The sequence below is a fragment of the Candoia aspera genome, chromosome 8 (genome assembly GCF_035149785.1).
Source record: "Candoia aspera isolate rCanAsp1 chromosome 8, rCanAsp1.hap2, whole genome shotgun sequence".
Classification (NCBI taxonomy): domain Eukaryota; kingdom Metazoa; phylum Chordata; class Lepidosauria; order Squamata; family Boidae; genus Candoia; species Candoia aspera.
The window spans coordinates 189959-210939 of NC_086160.1; the positions used below are offsets into that span (position 1 = coordinate 189959).

Sequence of the window (20981 nt, forward strand, 5' to 3'; positions counted from 1 at the left end):
GGCACAGTCGTTCTGCAAATGTCCAGCTGAACCACAAGTGAAGCATCTCTGGCTGGCTAGCGCTGTGGCCTCAGGTTCCTTTCCCTTCTTTTCCCTTGTTTTCTGGTACTGCAGCTTTCCAGAAGACATGGGGGGGGGGATCTTTCCTCTCTCTTCTCCCATTCAGCGAGTAAGCGCTGTGTAACATACGATGGGGTGAGGTCTGCTTCAGGCATAGCCTCCAGGGTACAAATCAGCGTGTCCCACGTTGCATTCAGTGAGGACAGGAGGATATATGATTTTGTGAGAGGTGTAAATTCCATTCCTCTCTCCTGCAACTCAACAAACAGCTGCTGAATATGATGCAGGTGCTCAGGAAGGCTATTTCCTTCTGCAAGGTAGGCTCTGTACAGCTTTTTTGTCAGGGTAACTTTACTCCCTGCTGTTGCCTTTACATACAAGTCTCTCAAAGCGTCCCAAGGTTGCTTTGCAGACTGCATACCTCGCACGTGGACTAGCTGATTGTCCTCAACTCCCAGGATGGTGGCTCTAGCCCGCTCATCCTGTCTCAGCCATTCAGCACTGGGATTTTGGGGGGTTTGCTCACCAATTGGCAGCCAAAGATTCTCTCTGCGAAGATACATCTCCATCTTCAGGGCCCAATTCAAATAGTTGGTCTCTGATAAGCGCTCCAGAGGCATTGCTGAGGGCTGGGAGGTAGCCATGACTTCTTCCTTCTTTTGCAAGTCACCTCAGCTGGCTTCTTTGTCCTGTAGACTTCTTTGTCCTGCTGGAAAATCTCCAGGTGGCTCCAAAGAAAATCTTCACAGGTCTTTGCTACCTGCCTTTAAATTGTGCATGAGGTGTGGAGCTGATCTCTCTGTTCTCTCTGGGGTTTTACTGGGCTTCTTACTGGGTTTACTGGGCTGCTTACTGGGCCCATAACCTGTTGGTAGAGTGCTAGGAAAGCCTTTGGCCCAGGAGAGATCAGAAAAGACACACACCAGGCATTTCTATAAAAATAATTTTATTTACAAAAAGCAAAAATATTTAAAGGCTCTCAGTAAGAGCTGCTTAACTCTCTACATGCCTACACAGCAGGGAAACTGAAACTAAAACAAGTCCAGACAAGTTCTTCTCCCCCCTCAGTGCAACAAATAACAACTGAAAAGGGGACAATTAAATTCAACCTCTTCATCCGGCCAAAATGACTAGTTACCATAGTAACCTTAATCTGTAGTAGAAAACATATTAACAAAGAGAACCCCCAAGTTATGCACCGGGTCTGACTGGGGCAGTGCCACGCCATCCAAGACTAAAGATGGCAAGTTCCTTGGAGCAGAGGGCCTGTTAACCCACAGCCACTCCATCTTACCAGAGTTCAGCTGAAGCCCGTTGTTCCCCATCCAGGCCCCCACAGCCTTCAGACACCTGGAGAGGGCAGTCACAGCATCACTTACTTCCCCCAGGATGGAGATATATAACTGAGTATCAGCATATTGATACCTCATCCTGTGGAGACGGATGATCTCACCCAGCGGTTTCATGTAGATGTTGAATAGGAGAAGAGAGAGAACTGAACCCTACGGCACCCCACAAAGGAGGGGCTGTGAGGCCGATCTCTCCTCCCCTATTAACACCGACTGGGACCGGCCCTGGAGGAAGGAGGTGAACCAGCGCAACACTACGCCACCCACCCCCAACTCCCTGAGCCGACCCAAAAGGATACCATGGTCAATGGTATCAAAGGCCGCTGAGAGGTCAAGGAGAGCAAGGATGGATGCACCGCCTCCATCCCACTCCGACCAGAGATCATCCATAAGTGCAACCAATGCAGTTTCTATCCCATATCTGGGCCTGAAACCTGACTGAAAGGGGTCTAGATAATCCGCTTCCTCCAGGATCCTCTGGAGCTGCAGTGCCACCACCTTCCCAACCACCTTCCCCATAAAGGGAAGGTGGGAGACTGGACGAAAGTTATCCAGCACAGTAGGGTCCAGTGATGGTTTCTTGAGGAGGGGTTGTACTAGTGCCTCCTTAAAGGCTGCCGGAACCCCCCCCCCCCACGCGATTTTATCCTGCAGATGTCCTGAAAATTCCTTGGCACGGCCCTGTAGATGATTTTCTAGATCCCCTTTCCCCAACAGGGATCGGGTGACCCTAAACAGGGCTGCTGGGTGGCATTCTGTGGATGCAATAAGAGTGGAGAAATACTGGCGTTTTGCTGCTCTTACCGCTTAATCGCAGCTCTAGCTTGCGTCCAGTCAGGTTTGGTCTTTGTCTTTCTCCAGCGGCGCTCCAGGTGTCTTAATCCTCTTCAGAACCCTCAGCTCCTCCGTGAACCACGGGGAGTGTTGGGTTCTATAGAATAAGAGAGGCTGCACAGGCGCGCAGGAGCAATCCTATCCAAGGCCCCAGCTGTCTACCTATTCCAGGCAGCAGCCAGGGCCTCCACTGGACCGTGCAGCAGATCCTCCCAGCTCCCTCTGAAACCCCATTGGGTCCATCAGTCACCGGAGGCGAACCGATAGAGTAGGTCCTGCCTCCCTGCAGAGAGGGGTGGCATATGAGAATCCCAAGGTCACCAGGGCATGATCTGACCATGACAACGGGGAAAGATGTAACTCTCCCCTCAGATCACATTGCCACCACTCCAACAAGAAAACTAAGTCTGGTGTGAGGCCACTGTCTCGAGTCGGGTCCTGAATAATTTGAGTCAGGCTCATGGCTGCCATGGTGGCCATAAACTCCCGAGCTGCCTCCGAGGTCCGCCCCAGGGACGGCAGGTTGAAGTCCCCCAGAACCATAAGCCTGGGGAAGTCCACCGCCAATCCTGAGTCCGCCTCCAGCAGCTCAGGCAGGGAGGTTGCCACGCAGCAGGGAGGCTGGTACGGCAGCAACACTCCCAGCTGCTCTCGGGCACCCAACCTGAAAAACGGGGTCTCACAACCAGCTACTTGTGGAGCTGGGCCCCTGAAGGCCACTGGAGACTCTCTGATGACAATGCCACCCCTCCTCCCCTGCATCTTGGCAGGTGCCACACCCAAAACCCAACCGGGCACATCTCTGACAAAGCTGCTACTCCCCCAGGGCCCAGCCAGGTTTCGGTAATACACGCCAGGTCTGCCCCCTCCTCTGTGATCAAGTCACGTATGAGGGGGGCCTTGATGTTCACTGATCTGGCGTTAAGAAGCAGCAGCCGGAGGCCAGGCCCCCTATGTGTCTGCTCTCCAGGGCATGGGTTTAAGCCCAGCAGGTCAGAACACACCACAGGTAATAAACACCTGGGGCGTCTTCCTCTGTGATGACTCACCCTCTGGCTTCCGTCATGACATCCCCTGCCCGTCACCACCTCAATGGAACGTCCTGCCCTATATCCCCCAGGCTCCACCAGTCCAGCCGCCTCCAGTTCTGGACCTCTAGAATTCCTGGCTTGAGGTAAGGGTCCCTTCATTCTCACACACAATCATACAACCATACACACTTCCCACAACCGTGAGGGGACGGTGGGCCCACCAGCACACCAGCTCTCGCTCTCAGTGCTGATAGGCCCAACCATCACCCAGATACTCACTATGCCCCCCAAGCCTCTCTCACTAGGCAGCAGGGGGCATCACATCCACTACCCCTCCCCCCTGTCTCTCACTTGAGGGGAGTGCTCTATCACACCAGTGCATTCACACTCAGACTCCACCCCCGTCTCTCACACACAGGGAAGGAGCCCCCATTCACCTTGGAGGGACCTTATTAATCTCTACCACACCTCCTTGCAAGAATAAGGAAATTGGGAGGGGATAGCCAAACTCTAGCGATTTTGAAGATTAATATACAATTGAGGCCAGAGGTTTATCTTTCGGGACTGATGGACAAACAGTTGGACAAAAAATCATGGGATATATGATATGATAACTGTATGCAAAATTGTTGTATGCACAAAGATGGAAAGATTTGACAATACTTTGTCTACAATGGAGGAATGGTTGGTGAAGATGATGGAACTCACTGAGATGGCCAAATTGACGTCTTTGATTAGAGAAAAGGCAGTATCTATGTTTATTGCTGGCTGGAAACCCCTTACGGACTTTTTGTAGAAAACAGAAAAAAATGAACTTATGGTTTACAGTTTTGATGATTAGACAGGATAGATTATAGAAAGAAAAGAGACATGTAACTTTAGAGAAAGGTATATTTATAAACTGCTGTAAAGAAGATCAGAAGCCACTTTGTATCTTTTTTCTTTTCTATTTTGCTATTTTTTTTCCTTTCTTGTACTTCTAGTTTTCTCTTTGATTTCTTTCTTTTTCTTTCTTACTTTTTCTTAGTTTGTATTAGTTTTTATCTTTTTTAAAACTTTTAATATAATTATAAATAAGGCTAAGAATGGTATTGATAAGACAATTGCAAAATGTATTAAATTATAATATAAAAATGGTTTTTGTCTTTGAGCTTAATACTAAGGTCTCCACTGTATTATATTTGTTTATAAATGCTAAAAGAGAAAAAATGAATTTTAAAAAGCCGCCTAGAAAAACAGTTAAGTATTTGATTTCTGGTTGTACGGATCCATTTACTGATCCATTTAGTAACATATGGCTGGAAGAGCTGGACCATAAGGAAGGCTGAGAGAAGGAAGATAGATGCTTTTGAACTGTGGTGTTGGAGGAAAATTCTGAGAGTGCCTTGGACTGCAAGAAGATCAAACCAGTCCATCCTCCAGGAAATCAAGCCAGACTGCTCACTGGAGGGAATGATATTAAAGGCCAAACCGAAATACTTTGGCCACATAATGAGAAGACAGGACACCCTGGAGAAGATGCTGATGCTAGGGAGAGTGGAGGGCAAAAGGAAGAGGGGCCGACCAAGGGCAAGGTGGATGGATGATATTCTAGAGGTGACGGACTCGTCCCTGGGGGAGCTGGGGGTGTTGATGACCGGCAGGAAGCTCTGGCGTGGGCTGGTCCATGAAGTCACGAGTCGGAAGCGACTGAACGAATAAACAACATCATTTGATTTCTAACTTCCCCCTTCTTTATACTTGGACCAATTTGCAGTATTTATAAACATTCAGACTCACCTAGAAGACATACTGTGTGTGTATTTGCCTTGCTGCATGATGTATTGTATATATGGAAGCCATTACGGGTAGTCCTAGCTTAACAGTCATTTGTTTAGCTACAGTTTGGAGTTATGACAGTGCTGAAAACACCAACTTAGAACTGGTCCTCTCACTCATGACCATTGTGGTGTCCCCGCAGTCACATGATTGCGATTCTGGGTGCTTGGCAACCAGTTCACATTTACAACAGTTGCAGGGGTCACGTCACCATTTTCGACGTTCCCGGCCAGCTTCTGGCAAGCAAAATCAATGGGGAAATCGCATGATTCGCTTAATGACCATGTGGTTTGCTTAATGACATCCACAAAAAAGGTTGTAAAATTGGGTCAGATTCACTTAGTGACCACATCACTTAGTGACTGAAATTCTAGTCCCAATTGTGGTCATTAGGTGAGGACTACCTGTATTGCTTACATTTAGCTAAACTTCTGTTGTGGATATATGAGGTTAGTTTTCCCATTGCTGCATATTCTCAATCAGACATTGATTGAGATATTGTCGGAATTATGTGTAACGACTGCCCACCAGTTTTAAAAATGCCCTCCAAAGCTGGGAAGTAAACTGTGTCCTGCGATCCGTGACCAGAAGGGAGGGGCTCCCGTGGATTCTGTATATGTGGATTAGGAAAAGGCGGGCTAATTGTTGTGCAGACGGAATGGAGGCACATGGAATGAAGTGGGCTTGCTTAGAAAAATAGTCCTTTACCACCCAAATCACAGTCTTTCTCTGGCTAGGAGGCAAATCAACGATAAAATCCATGGAGACCTCCTCCCAAGGGCGGCAGGGACTGGCGACAGACTGCAGCAAGCCCTGAGGCTTACCCCCCTTTCGTTTTGACATGGCACAAACTGGACAAGAAGCAACATAGTCTTTGACATCATGTCTTAAGGAGGACCACCAAAATTGCCTGCGGACAAGGTGTAGGGTCTTTACAAAGCCGAAATGACCTGCCAGCTTATCATCATGAGACCCCCTTAAAATTTCCTTTCGCAAACTGTCAGGCACATAGAGGCGATTTTGCTTCCAAGCGAAGCCTTTGTCAAAAGTAACATTGTCTCTATTCGCTTGCAGCCAGGTGTCAGATTTCAGCTCAGAGAGAAACTTTTGTTGCAATTGCGAAGGAACAGCCGGCGTTCTAGCAGCCGGTGAAACTGACGCTGAGGGCAACTGCCCACGGGTCCAGCTACGTGTGACAGCTTGCATCCCCAATTGGGGCTCTGTCCAAAGCGTCCCCACGATGTCAGGTGCTTGGGCTGAATCTTGAGGCAAGCGGGAAAGCGCATTGGCCAGGAAGTTTTTCTTTCCTGGGATGAACTTTAACTGAAAATCAAAACGGCTAAAAAACTGAGCCCAACGAACCTGCTTAGGGCTGAGTTTTCGAGGCGTGCTAAGTGCTTCCAAATTCTTATGGTCAGTCCACACTTCGAACGGACATTTAGCCCCCTCTAAAAGGTGGCGCCAAGTGTCTAAAGCCGCTTTCACTGCAAAAGCCTCTTTCTCCCAAACATGCCAGCGCCTTTCCGTCTCAGAAAATTTCCGGGACAAGTAGGCACAAGGCTTGAGGCAACCGGCAGCATCAGCTTGCATCAAGAGAGCCCCAATGGAAAAATCAGATGCATCTACCTGAACCACAAAAGGCTTATTGGGATCAGGATGTTGCAGAATAGGTTCAGCAGTGAACAATCTCTTAAGTTTGTCAAATGCTAACTGGCACTGAGGCGTCCAATTGAGCAAAGCCCCTGGGTTTTTCACCCTCCGTGTGTCACCCAGCCCCTTGGTTTTTAATAAATCAGTAAGAGGCAATGCAATCTCAGCGAACTCCTGGATGAACGGGCGATAATAGTTACAGAATCCAAGGAAACTTTGGAGCTGCCTGCGCGTGCGTGAGTGCTCCCACTCCAAAATACCTTGAATTTTGGCAGGGTCCATCTCAACCCCTTTATCAGAAATTCTGTACCCCAAATAGTCAAGTTGTGTCTTATGAAATTCACATTTAGAGAGTTCAGCATATAGCTCCGCCTTTCTTAGTTTGCCAAGCACCTGTTTCACCAAACGCTCATGTTCTTCCATTGTTTCAGTGTAAATCAACACATCATCCAGATACACCAAGACCCCCTTGAACAAATGTTCATGTAAAACCTCATTAATTAACTGCATAAACACCCCAGGTGCCCCTGCCAACCCAAACGGCAAAACCTTGTACTGGAAAGAACCCAGAGGGCAATTGAAAGCAGTTTTCCATTCATCCCCTTCCCGTATACGGATACGGAAATAGGCCTCCCTCAAATCCAGCTTAGAGAACATTTTCCCTTTAGACAGATGTGCTAGCATGTCTTTTATGATATTTGTTTGCAGAGGATATTTGTTTAGGATCGATACCGCATTCAGCCCGCGGTAATCTGTACATAGTCTCAAAGTCCCATCCTTCTTTGCTCGGAACAAGACAGGGGCACCAACCGGCGAATTAGCTGGCTCAATAAAACCCCTAGCTAGGTTTTGTCCACAAATTCATGCAACACTGCCAGCTCCTTTTGCGTCATGGCATAGATCTTCGGTTTGGGCAGTTGCGCATTAGGGACCAACTCTATTGCACAGTCAGTTCTCCGGTGAGGAGGGAGTTGGTCCGCCTCCTCCCCAAACACATCTGCAAAACTCTGGTATTGCTCCGGCAGGCCCTCCAGGGGGGTGGCAGCGAAATGTGGGGTCGCCGCCGCCGCCCTCCCCACCGCAGCCTGCGGAGTGTCGTCCTCTATGGGGATTTGATAGAACCCATCCCCAAATGTCAAAGTCCGGTGCACCCAGTTTATGTATGGATTTTGTTGGACCAACCAAGGCATCCCCAGAATGACCAAAGGACCTCCCACAGGCGCCACAACAAACAGCAGCCCTTCCCGGATTACCGCGGGCTGAATGCGGTATCGATCCTAAACAAATATCCTCTGCAAACAAATATCATAAAAGACATGCTAGCACATCTGTCTAAAGGGAAAATCTTCTCTAAGCTGGATCTGCAATGCCACCATACCCGTAAAATGGGTGACTGGCTTCCCCCCCGCAGTAGAACCATCCAGCTGGGTAAAAATCATAGGATGTTTTAGGGGGTACGTGGGTAACTCCAGCGCATCCACCACGTCCGGGTGCATCAAGCAGCGGGAACACCCCGAATCGATCAACGCCCATCCTTCGACAGTTCTTGTTCGGGAGCCCAACCTAACTTTCACTGACAACGTAGGAAAGTTTCCACTCACCGAGAGGTAGTCGCACCCTCCCTCTACCACCTGCCCAGCGGCGCCCTTTAGAGCAGGTGGCTGGCGTTTCCTGCTGGCTGGAGGAATTCTGGCTCCCCCTCCTCTCCAAAATACGGGACTCCTTCTTCTTCGCCCTCAGCTACAGCCACCTTCATCTTTCTGGGGAAGGAGGGTGACTTTCCCGATGATTTCCCCTGACGCTCCTCAGGTTTCCCTTTCAGGCATGCTGCCGCTCGGTGACCTTCCTTCCCACATCGGAGGCACTGTCCCTTCGTGTACCGGCTCTCCCTCTCCTCCTGCCACACCGTTCGCCCTGCTCGGGCTGCGGTGCCCATGGGCTTGGCAGCTCTCATCATGGCCATTTGCTTGGGACCTCTCTTGCTTTGAGCAAACTTCGCATGGGCTTGCTCCACGTTCCCTGCCAGCTGTATCCAGTCATATAGAGTGGTGGGATCTGCTCTCCCCAACGACTACCTCAACAACTCGGGTCGCAGACCATCCTTGAACATTTCTATCAGAGTCGTCTGCGACCAATCGTCCACCTTTGCAGCTAAAGCTTGGAACTCTAAGGCGTAGTCCGCAACAGACCTTGATCCCTGGATCAACTCCCTCAGGGCCACCTTGGCTTTCTCCTTTGCCAACGGGTCAGCAAAATGCAATTTGAGCACCCACAAGAACTCCTCGAACTCGTCCAATTCTAGGGCCTCCATTTCAGTTAATTGTACGAACCAATCAGCTGCCCTGCCTTCCAGTTTGGTGGCCACAGCATTTATCTTAGCCCTCTCAGAAGGGAACAGTGTCCCAAACTCCTCCATATAGCTCTTAGCATTTGTCAGGAAAAATGACAACTTCGTGGGGTCCCCATCAAACTTGACTGTAAACTCCCTATATCTGGCACCCAGCGGGCTCTTCTTCCTCTCCTTCTGCCCAGCCTTTCTCTTGGACCCCATCGATCTTCCGTCTGGGCGGGGGGAATTTGAAATCCTGACTTTAGGATGTCTCTTCTCCCCTCTTTCCGTTCTTCTTCCTTGGTCCTCTGCATGCCGAGGGGGTGATGGGGACGACCATCTGGGACTGCCAGATGGTGAACCCACCCGATGCCTTCTCCGATCTCTCATCCTCACACCCGGGGAAGGGGGAGGAGAGGGGGACGACTGTCGGGAATGGTGCTCCCTTCTCTCTCTGACTGGGTCCCACAAAGCCAATGATATTTTCAGCATCATTTCTTCTAGGGATTGTAACCTGGCTTCCCACCCTTGTGCTCTCACAGGGGTTCCAGAGTCCTCCGACCCTCTCTCACCGGCCCTGGCTACATTCGGGGACAGCGGGTACCTCAGCTTCCAAGACGTCTTTGAGGTCTCTGGTAGGGTTCCCTGCTCCTCATCCCACATCACCTGTTCAGTCGGCGCTTCTTCTGCTTTCTTAACCACTTTGGATTTCACAGCCTTCTCATTCGCAGGACTGGGACTCGAAACCTCCGATAAGTCCTCCGACTCTGGAGTGGGTGCTTTTCCACTTCTCTTGGCCGTGGAATCCGGCTCCCCAGCATCCGAATACTCGCTTTCCCCCGAGTAAGGAGTAGGCTCAGTCATCACTAACTTTAGTTCTTCACAGATTGCTCTGGATAGATGTTAGCGGTAAAGGTTTAAGATTCTCAGCTTTATGTAACGACTGCCTAACCTAACAGAGCCAGACTCACAAGTGAACTTTATGAAATCTGGTTTATTGAAGGGTTAGTATGCAAGTACAGAGAAAGCTGAGAATGAGCAAAAGCGCACCAAATACAAATTAAGAACCCTCGGCTCAAAACGTAACACCTCCCCCCCCCAGCTGTTCCAACCCGCCCCCCCCCCAGGTGCCAGTAACTGTCTTCACCATCCCTGGGAAAGCAACCTTGAGCATTTGAGAAAACCCAAACACATTCCATTCCCTCAGCCCAGAGATAACAGCCCGGGCAATGGAAGCCTCCCTTCCCTGCAAATCAAACACGCAATCAGTAAATGACACGTGAAGTGTTACGATGTACCAGGCACATTGAAACAGTGAACATGACATTATGTCTTCCAGTGTTGAGCAAAATTTGTTCTCATTGCTGTAAGCATGTATCTCATTAAATTGCAGTGTTCCTTATTTATTTTTTATGAGGTTATACCTAGTAAGAAAACTTGCGGTTTTATTTCAAATTTAAATGCCAAGACTTTCTGCAATATACTATGCATGTCTTTCTAGTACTTTTAACTTGCTTTATATCTCCAGCACACATGATAAAATGTTCCTTCTGTTTCTTGACATTTCCAACATTTATTATTGTATGATTTGTCTTGGACATTATTGATGGAGTTGTATACCATCTTACAACATTTTCTATCAATTTTCCTTTAGATTATAACTTGGTGTAAATTTAATACATTTGCTCCATAATTCTTCCCACTGATGTGTTGTCACTGTTTGTTTAAAGTTTTGCATCCATTTTGTAGTACAGTTTTCTGTTTGTTCTTTTTCTGTGTCACATCTAAGTAAAAATTTATATACACACCCTAATGCAGATAGTCCTTGGGTTGCAATGGTAATTGGGACCAGAATTTCTGTCACTAAGTGATGTAGTCGTAAAGTGAGGCATCATGTGTTGCATTGCTTAGTGACAGAAATCCTGGCAGTCCCTGTTGCCCATTGACTGAATCACACCAGTCGTTAGGCCAGGACCCACCACAGTCCAAGACATTCCCGGCTTGATCCCTCCCAGCTTGGAGCCTTGGTAAGGTAAGGGACAGCCTTCTCTGGAACTCCCCCCACCAGCCTGCCTCCCCCCCATCTCTGCCCTTATGGCCTCCCTGCACAGCAGCACTCTTCAGCGACGGTGGCAATGTCAGCACTGAAGCAGAGACCCAGAGCCTTCAGCAGTCTCAGCCAGCCGCCACCACCCCTGGGCCTCTACTTCAGCTCCAGCACCACCACCACTGAGGAGTGCCACCTCAAACCCATGGCCAGCCATCCCACTGCCACAGCATAAAGCCCCAGCCACTCTGTGGTCTGCCAGCTCTGCCAGGCCCAGCTAACCTTTGCCATCTTCCTCTGCTGACAAGGCGCACCCAGCCCGGCTGTAAGGATTGCCTGTCCTAAAACACCATCAGACTCATGAACAGGTTCGTAAAGATATCTGATTTATTAAAGAATAGTATGCAGAATCACAAAGAAAGCAGAGAATGGAAAAAGTGCGCCAAATGCAAACTAAAAAAACCTCGGTACAAATGAGATCCCCCCCCCCCGTAGAATCTTCCCAGGCTCACAATCCCAGGCGCTCCTAACGGCTTCTGCTGGTCTGCGGGAAAAGTCCTTGAGCAGAGCACATAACCCAAGCACATTCCATTGAAATGAACATAGATACAGAGCTTGGCACAAGGTTTCACAGCAGCTCCCTCCCAACAGAAACGCGCGTCAGCGCCACGGCATGTGAAACGTTACGATGTACATTGCACATTGAAACAGTGAACGTGACACTGGCCCTGTGGAAGGCAGCTGCTGTGCATGCCACTCTCCAGTTCTCGTGCACCTTTCTTGTGATGCCGTCCGAGTGCATTGCATTACATGTAGAACCCATTACAGTAATCCAACCTGGAGGTGACTAGGGCATGAGTGACCTTGAGTAGAGCTCCTTGATCTAGGAACAGACACAACTGACACAAAACAAAGTTGAGCAAAGGCCCCCTAGCCACAACTGCCACCCTCTCCTTGATCAGGAGTCATGAGTTTAGGAGAACCCCCAGATTGCACACGGGGTCTGTTTGGGTCAGTGCAACCCCATCCAGCACCAAAGATGGTGCGCTTCTAGAACCAGCAGGCCCCAAAACCCAGAGCCACCCAGTCTTGCTTGGGTTGAGCTGAAGCCTGTTGTGCCCCATCCAGGCCCTTGCCACCTCCAGACACTGGGATAGGATGTCCACAGCATCACTCCTGCCTGGGGTGGAGATAGAAAGCTGGGTATCATCAGCATATTGGTGATGATACCAATATGTCAGATGACCTCACCCAGCAGCTTCATGTAGATGTTAAATGGGAGATAGGATCGAGCCCTGCAGCATCCCACAAAGGTGCCGTGGACTGGACTGTTCTCCCCCTATCAACACTGACTGGAACCAGTCCTGGATGAAAGAGGAGAACCAACACAGCAGAGGGCCACCTACCCCCAACCATGATCAGTGGTATTGAAAGCTGCTTATATGTACTGACTGGATCCTGTAGGCATCCTGTAGAATAGAAATGATATAGAAGTCTCTTCACCTGGAAGACCTGGGTTCCCACTGTAAGTCTTTCCCCTGTAAGACACTCTTTGTGGCTGGTTTGCATTCTTTTGTTTAATGCTGTCACTGTCTTGTTAGTGCCTTGTTACTTTAAGCATAGCTGAGGGTTCTGGACACCAGCCGGCTTTGCTGACTGCTCAAGAAAGCCTTCTGAAAAGTCTTTCTATTTCTGGCTTACCATTACTATCTCAGGGTTCCATCCAAAATCCTACCCAAAGACATCCTTCACTGCTGAGCCTTTAGAAGCTGTACCTGCCCATCCAGCACTTGGCTCTTTTTTACCTGCAGAGGCACAAAGCAGAGCAGTGCCCAGAACCCTCAAACAACATGTCGCCAGATTCTCTACATTCACTAGGGAAGGTTGTCTGGCAGATCATTCTTCCCATGGTTCATTCTCTGAGGATGAAACACTTTGGAAAAAGCCATACTTGGTGATGGTTCTAAAGCCAGGGCACTCTCCTAACTCTGGTGCTTGCATTTTGTCTCTGCAGGTGGTTCAGAGGAACACACAGGCCTGGGTTTATTTGCACTCTGCACTTTAGATGGTAAGTCTTGATTCTCTTGGAATGAGGAGGGAGATGGGAAGAGAGATGGTGCTGAATGCAAAAAGATCTTTAGACTGTTGGTGCAATCTCAAGTTGTTTCTGAAATCAAAACTCCCCCATACCTGGGGCATAAAATATACTTTTCCAGAACTGAAAGTGAAAATGTGATATTCCTGAAAAAGTAAAAGTTCTCAATCCACAATGGTTTAATTATGTGGATGCATAAATGTAGTAGATAAGGGCCAATTTTTCCATGTTAAGCTTTAACATGGACATGATTTCTTCTGTTTTCTTTTGCGTCTAGTCAGGACGCAAAAGCATTTAGACATACTTTCTGTTCTTCCCCCCCATGTTCTAAGGCCGAGTCCCAACCTTAGAAGTAGGTTTTGAGACTCCTGAAGACCCTCCTTGATAGAAAATGTAATGAGATGTGAGATTGAATATGTATTTATTTGTAATATGCCCTTCCCTCAGAATGTCATTGGCATTTTAAACCCTACAAAGGGTTTAAAAATTCAAGATGTCAGGGTGTGGGTCTATTCTTGCTTGGACCTCCTGGAGAAGAACCCTCAGATTACAGATGAGTTGCTGATGAACCCTTTCTTTCCCCCTTAAAGGGACCCTGAAGCTTATGGAGGGGGCAGACAAGCTGCTGTGGTCTGTACAAGTTGACCACCAACTTTTTGCTCTTGAAAAACTGGATGTTACTGTAAGTTCTTGCCTAGCTGACTGCACTTGGGGCAGACAGGTGTATCCAGAAGCAAGAGGGGTATCAGATAGTCGTATCTTCTTGAGAAATCAGAAGAAAATTCTTTATAAAGTACTAGAGATAGTTTTCCTGAGATATACCTCTGTATGTTCCCTGAAGAAAGGTTTGTCATCACCACGGCTTCTACAGAGCTGAGCTAAATTAACAGTAGGAACAATCACACTCTTCTAGAAAAGTGGATCCTAACCCTAAACTTCATGGCCCACGTTTCCTGTCGATGCTCAAGATTACCCTCTAAACTAAAACTCTGCATTCATTTCCCACCTGCACCTGGCACTGGCACCTTGTTTTGAAAACAGGTAGTGAGAGCACCCTTCTGGACTGCTCTCTCAACTCCTGTCATCTTTAGCAGCTGGAACAGTACGCTTTGCAACTGTTGTAGCGTCTCATGTTCTTACATTGTTTTTGTCTCGCTCTCTGACTCTGGTGCTGTGGGCAGAAGGAGAGAGCATGGCTTTGTTCTTACATGAGGCTGCTTCTTAAGAAGCTTTTCTGCACTTTTAGGGAAACGGTTACGAGGAGGTGATTGCTTGTGCTTGGGATGGACAGACATACATCATAGATCACAACCGGACAGTAGCCAGATTCCAAGTAGATGAAAATGTGAGTGCCTTCTGTGCAGGTGAGCTATTTACTGGCAATTCTGCTGTAATATTGTGATGCATAGGAGATTACATACAGCTTGGTTCTACTCCTTTCAGTCAGATGCCCACAGCTTCCCATCCATGACATTCGTTCAACCATTTCTTTGTATAGTCTCTGCCTGTTTTTGGAGTATAGTCCCCAGCACTCCATTCAACAACTAAATTAGACCGGAACAGAACAGAAGGGTAATCTTTAGTTACTGTAAGTTGCCTTTCATTTACTGAGTGCTGAGTGTATTTTAATGGCATCTTTCGATAGTAAACCATGTCCGGAGGTAGGTGATGCTAATATTGGACAAACTAATAATCATATAAGAACAGCCATCTCCTATTTGTGGAGATGTGGACAGCAGTATTTTATCTATCTATCTCTGTCAAATTTCTCTGCTGCCCAACTCACCCACAACGATTCTGGGCAGCTTACAGAGCATAAAATAACCATCAATAAAAACAGTACAATATAAAAACGATACAACATAAATAACCATAAAAATATAAAGTGCCAGATATAAGATGTAAAATTCAAGATGGCAGTAAGGTTCTGTACTTGGCACGATCACTGTACCAGCCACCCCCAAGAATGGCTATCCTCCCTCCCATCCCAAGCATGGTGGCATAGCCATGTTTTCACCCCCTTCCCAAAGGCCGGGGGTGGGGGGGGCTGTCTTACCTCTGCGGATAAGCTATTCCACAGGGCGGGTGCCATGGCAGAGAAGGCCATCCTGGACCCTGCCCATCGGCAATCCCTCATGGACAGGGTCCGTAGCGTGCCCTCTCTGCCTGACCAGGTAGGATGGGTCAATATAACGGGGTTGAGGCAGTTCCTCAGGTAACTTGGCCCCATGCCATGTAGAGCTTTAAAGGTATCACCTTGAATTGGACCCAGAAGCAAACTGGCACCCAATGCAGTTCACTCAGTAATGGTGTTATATGTTGGTTTGTAAGGTCCAAACTCCAGATTAGGGATCCTAGCAAGCTTGAAGAGAAACTGGGGTTGAGTTGTGGTGCTGGATGGTCTAAAATATACCCAAACTAACCAGTGGTATCTTTACCTGTGGCACAGGTGCCACTAAAGTGGTAACCTAGTTTATACTGTTACACAAACACACTCCCAGGTTCGGCTTACGGTCAATCACTCACATACTCACAGCCTGTTGAGGCACGCGGATCTTGTCAGCCCCCCTTGCTTTCTACCTGGGTTTTCCAGATAGGTGCGGCTTGAGCAGACAAGACACACAGCCCTGGTCAACAGCCAGGAAGTAATTAGGGACACACACAAATAACTTTCAACCGAACACTGAGGCACAACAGATTCTTTGAAATACACAGAGACCCAGTGAATTTAAAGGAACAGCAAACCTTTACTGGTTGCAAGGTGCATTGCTCTTTCGCACATGCACACACATGCTCATCCAGACTTAACCATGTCCAACTAAGCTGCCAGGCACTAGCTAGAGGGATGGAAGCCGCCAAGTCTGGGTCCAAAGACTACTCCAGGAGTGGGCAGGCGACTTATCCCCAGAAGTCCTTGCTTTGTTGATTTCACAAGTTTGGTAGCTGTTGATGGGATTGGTGGGGTGGTTTTCCATGTGCTCAGGCCCAGCTTCCTTTGTCTGGTTCAGGTGACATTTTTCCTTTGTTTCCTTAATGACTTGCTTCCTTCTTATCTACCTCCCTGAAGGGATCTTTTAGACAAGTTTCCTGGCTTTTGTCCTCTCTGCCTACATGCCTGCTCCATCTTTAGATAATGGCAGCTTCAGTCTCGTCTCACAATACCTTCTAATGTATATCTTACTAAAAATCGCTATGTTAAAGCCTTGATCAACTAAAGCCATGGTGAGTGTGGAGATCTGTGGATAAGGTGATGACAGTGGAAGATTGCACTTGGAATGTGAGTGGAGTAAATGATAAAAAGCTGAGCATGAATTAATAAATTTGCATTTGTTATTTTGTGAAGCTAAGAGAAAGGGAAAAGGCTAAGAGAAAGGGAAAAGGATCTGAAAGCAAGTATACTAAGTGGAATTGATGAACACATGCAAGGATATGGATGTAAAGAGTTAATTATGAATGAAAGTGCTACCATGTATGTTAAGTACTATGAATTGATGTTGTCTGGATTGTTGTGGGTGTGTATAAAATGCAGTGGTAACAGTTCCATGTTATGCTCCAGAGAATGGTGATGATAAAAGTTTTGTTAAAAAATTCTGCCATAATCTGATCCTGGAGAAAATGCTGCTCTATTAGATGACCTGAATGGAGATGAGACAAGACAGTGTTTCTCAGCCTTGCTGGCTGGAGATTTCTGGGAGTTGAAATCCACACATCTTAAAGTTCCCAAGGTTGAGAAACACTGGACAAAAGAGTACAAAGAAGTTGGGCTATTCAGAGACAGAAATGAATGAGAATGGTAATTAGTTAACTTGCCATATTATCTGTTTCAGAATTTTGCCCTAAGCTGTGTCAAGCTACATGAGTGTTATTTTTCCCCTTTTTGATAACAGGAACAACACACACCCATCTCCACATGTTTGGCCTTGTCCTGTGTTGTTTATCGTAGGTTTGTAGCCACTCCCTCCATGAGTGAGTTGTTCTCCTCAAATCCATTTGTCCCTTTGGGAAGAAGCGAGAGTTGGAGTTGAGCAACTCCCACCGCTCCCCATCATTGGTCACAGGTCTCCTTGGTGATTACCTCCATCTTCCATTCCGTCTTTTTAGCATTTCTGCGGGTTCTCTCTGCATTTGTTCCTGCTGTCCTGCCATACAGGTGCAGGCTGGATGCATTTTCTGCTGTCCAGAGGAGCGAGCCGTTGAAGTTTTACTGACCTTCATGTGAGCCTGAAAAAAGCAAGGATGCTTTAGGATTCAGAGAGGGGTGCCTTGTATATCGTTGTGTGCATTGCAAAGCACCTTTTTCAGAGGATTTGTGTAGCTCTAATTCTTAGGCAGATTCATCCTTGATTAGAGGAATGGGCCACTCCCCCAAATTTTATGCCCTCCTTGCAACTGCCAGCCATTGTGTGCAGTTGAATTATGGGAGCTTGTTTTCCACTCAGATTCTTCCCTAATTTACTGCTTCTGCAGAAGAATATAGATGCTACACCTAGTTGTTTTGAGGGCTCCTCTGAAGTACTTGTATTTCTAGGTGAAACTACACATTTTCTGCTTGCATCAGAGGGTTTGAAATTTCATCTGTCAGGATTGTTGGGATTTCAGCATGCCTCATCGTTTGACTGTTTGCCTCTAATTTTGGTAGTCGTTAGTGTCTATGTGCTTTCATTCTTAATTATAACGGCTTCATTTCTTTAGGCTTCTATTCTTGCAAAGGAGACCATAACAGTCCTTGTCTGGTCTATGTCAGTTTCAACCAAAAGATCTACATCTATTGGGACATACAGTTAGAGAGAATGGAGTCCACCAGTTTGCTGAAGATGCTAGAAAGTAATTCAGAATGCAAAGATCTCCTGCTTCAGCTGGATGTGGGTATGTTCCTTCTCTGTGGTGTCTACCAGAATTTCACTGAGTGGCCATCAATTAGCCACCTTCAGGAGGGCAAGGGACAAGTGCAATTTAGATTTAGATTTAGAATTATTCCACTTGTGTAATCAATGCTGCCTGAGGATTGTAACATCAGCTGTTGCGGCTCTACCTGGACGGTGTACATGCTGGCACTGTTCGTGAACATTGCTTCCTTGGACAGTTCAGGTCTCTGTGGTGTTGGTTCTTAATTTGTTCCCTCAGAGCAGTTCAACTTTCAGCCTTTGTGCTCTGTGAGGCAGGCTTATTCATGGTGGAGAAAAGAACATTTTTATTTAGTGCTTTTTTATTTAGTTCAATACATATGGGCACCTATCTCATTGTCATGACACTGGACTTAATAACAGTTATGTTAGTTAACAATGTAACAGTAACATAATAAATACATAATTGGCAGCTGAGATAAATTACAACCAACCATCCACAGAGCCAGCTCATGTGTGACTGGAAACCAAGCCACACCTTCAAGGCCTTGCTAAAGGCCAACAGGGTTGGAGTTAATCTGATCTCCAGGGGGATGATGTTCCAAAGAGTGGGCACCGCAACAGAAAAGGCTCTTTTCCTGGGTCCTGGCAGATGGCACGCCTTAATTTTCCTGGGTTTTACAATTTGTGAGGATGTGGAGAGTTTTTTTGTGCTGTAATACCTAAGATGGGAGGCAGTATCACAGGGCAGCAGACATCAGCAGTTCTGATTGTTAGGCGTGAGGAAAAGGCCCAGAGCTGCCTTTTTCTGCAAGGGATGGAATTATCACTCCTGAATCAGTTGCAGTTCCCGTTTGCAAAATTCCAGAGCAGGAAGGAACCTTCACTGATGCAGAGGAGAGGGCCAAGCTCTGGCAATTCCTCTGGCTGCCTCAACTGGCACACTGCTCTGCTTCCTTCTGGGTATTTGTCCAAAACTTCCATGATGACGTCAGACTTTTCTAACAACAGTCATGTCTTGCAACAAGTCTCTCTGATTTCAGTTTAGTAAGATTTATTAGGAACAGAAGAGTTCAAGCAAATACTTTTATTTTCAAATGAGGAAGCGACCAGAATCGTGTTTTCTTGGTTCTTTCGGTGCAAGGAAGAGGATGCTTAAGGCTTTTGAGGAGGGTACCTGCAAAGTGTTTTGGAACTGTGTGATCCAGTTCTCACTGGTGTTGTGTGAAGCAGCCACTGTCTAGGTTCTCTGACAGACCTGCGGGCTTGGGGGAGGTCCACTTCTTTGAGGACTTGCCCACCTCTGCAGCAGGACCAGGGGCAGAGCCATTCCCAGGGTTTGGCACTCAGACAAAGAGATTCTGACTGAGGCATTTAATGGGATTTAATCTGAGGCAAAGCTGATTGGGTGCTTTATTATAATTCTGCATTAATCTTTCATTGCTTGACCTGTATCATTTTAGAGGAAAAGGTGTAGTAATTCAGCTTATAGTCCTCACCAGACATCTGCAGCATTTACTGTACAGTTCATGAGAAATACTAATTTCTGAGTTGTGACTATGGCATACTGGCTTAGCTCCAGCACCTTTGCAAAGAGAAGACGAGAGAAAAAGTTGTGTGTAATACTATACACACAACACAGATAATTCATAATCAACTTCCAGTTGAAACTACCATCATCACCACCCACATCCTGTAACACAGTAGGAACATGTATCTATTTGGGGTGGATTCTGGATTTCACTGCAGGATTGTTATATATCTGGGACGCACAGTGGCCTTGAAAGCGCTGGGCTAGTCCCTTGCAGGGTAGGCCTACCTCTTAGCTACTGCCCCCTTTCTGAATATAGAGGAGATCTTCATAAAAGCAAAGATCTTGCTGTGAAAGACAAACCAGAATCTTCTTTCTCTGGACAGCTTCTTGTTTCATTGGCCAAAAACACTGAAGGGGGGGAGGGGAGGGGAGACCCCCTCCTTTGCAAATGGGAGAATGGCTGCACATTTTGCATGAACTTTCTTTTAATGGAACTGATGCCCCACCCCCAGCCCCCCACACCCATTTTCTGTTCTGTTCACGAATGATACCAGTTCTTTGCTAGTAATTTAGGGAGGATTCTTTATCCCACCCCCCCACTCCATTTTTGAAACACCAGCCAGCCATACAGAAGACTTTTCCTGCTGCCTGTTCTCAGCATGGGATTATTCAGAAGTTGCCACTCCTATTCATCAAGCTACTATAGCCATCATTCACTAATAGACTAATGCACTATGAAGATTTCTGTATTTTTTATCAGAAACAAGATACTGAGCATCATGTTACAGTTAAGTACTAGATTTCTGAACTGATCTGTGCATGCATGTCCATATCCAGGAGAAATCGGGGGGAATCTGTTTGCATGATTCCATTAGGAGCCTGCAAACTCTGAATCCACCTAACATTCCACCTCCCTGTGTTTCATTTGTAGAATATAAGGGGTAACACCACTACTGTTCTTTAGGTATTGTGATAAGAGTACTGTGCATCTTTTAAGTAACACTGTATCTTCCTTTTTCATAGCTAAAGATGATGTTTCTGCTGTCAAAGATCTGATTCACAAGACCTTATACTTTCCAAGGACAGCAGCTCAATAAACTCAGCTCAGCTTCCAGTCTGAATGTCTTCCCACAACCCAAGAAACTCCATCTGCACTTTTGAAATGCCTTCACGATGCTTGTTAGGATTGATTCTCCTTGCTATATCCAAGGCCGACTGTTCCTGTTCTGCCAGCACTTGGGATAAAGTTTACTGCAAGCAGTGTCAATGACTCTAAAGAGATAGTGAAGTTTAACTGCCCATTGCTCCCTTTTCTCAAAAGTTGAAAAGTGCAAGCTTGAACATGTAAATATATTGCTGGGATTAACCTTTTATGTTCTTCCCATTGATG

At 46.9% G+C, this 20981-nt stretch overlaps 1 protein-coding gene across 3 annotated transcripts in view; it reads left to right on the forward strand.

Annotated features, from left to right (window-relative positions):
• Window positions 1–20854, forward strand: part of ITFG2 (integrin alpha FG-GAP repeat containing 2) — an 87896-nt gene extending 67042 nt beyond the window's left edge. The window contains exons 8-12 of one of the 3 annotated variants that reach the window (XR_010068391.1): window positions 13133–13186; window positions 13804–13895; window positions 14460–14558; window positions 17906–18079; window positions 20615–20854. Coding sequence is in view for 2 of the 3 variants with exons in the window: in XM_063309865.1 (XP_063165935.1) it covers window positions 13133–13186; window positions 13804–13895; window positions 14460–14577; window positions 17906–18079; window positions 20615–20688 (512 nt within the window). In the remaining variant the exon portion in view is untranslated. Of the gene's footprint in view, window positions 1–13132; window positions 13187–13803; window positions 13896–14459; window positions 14578–17040; window positions 17162–17905; window positions 18080–20614 lie in introns of those variants that run through there. The other 2 variants (XM_063309865.1, XM_063309866.1) reach the window with 2 other exon arrangements.
• The last annotated feature ends 127 nt before the right edge of the window (window positions 20855–20981 follow it).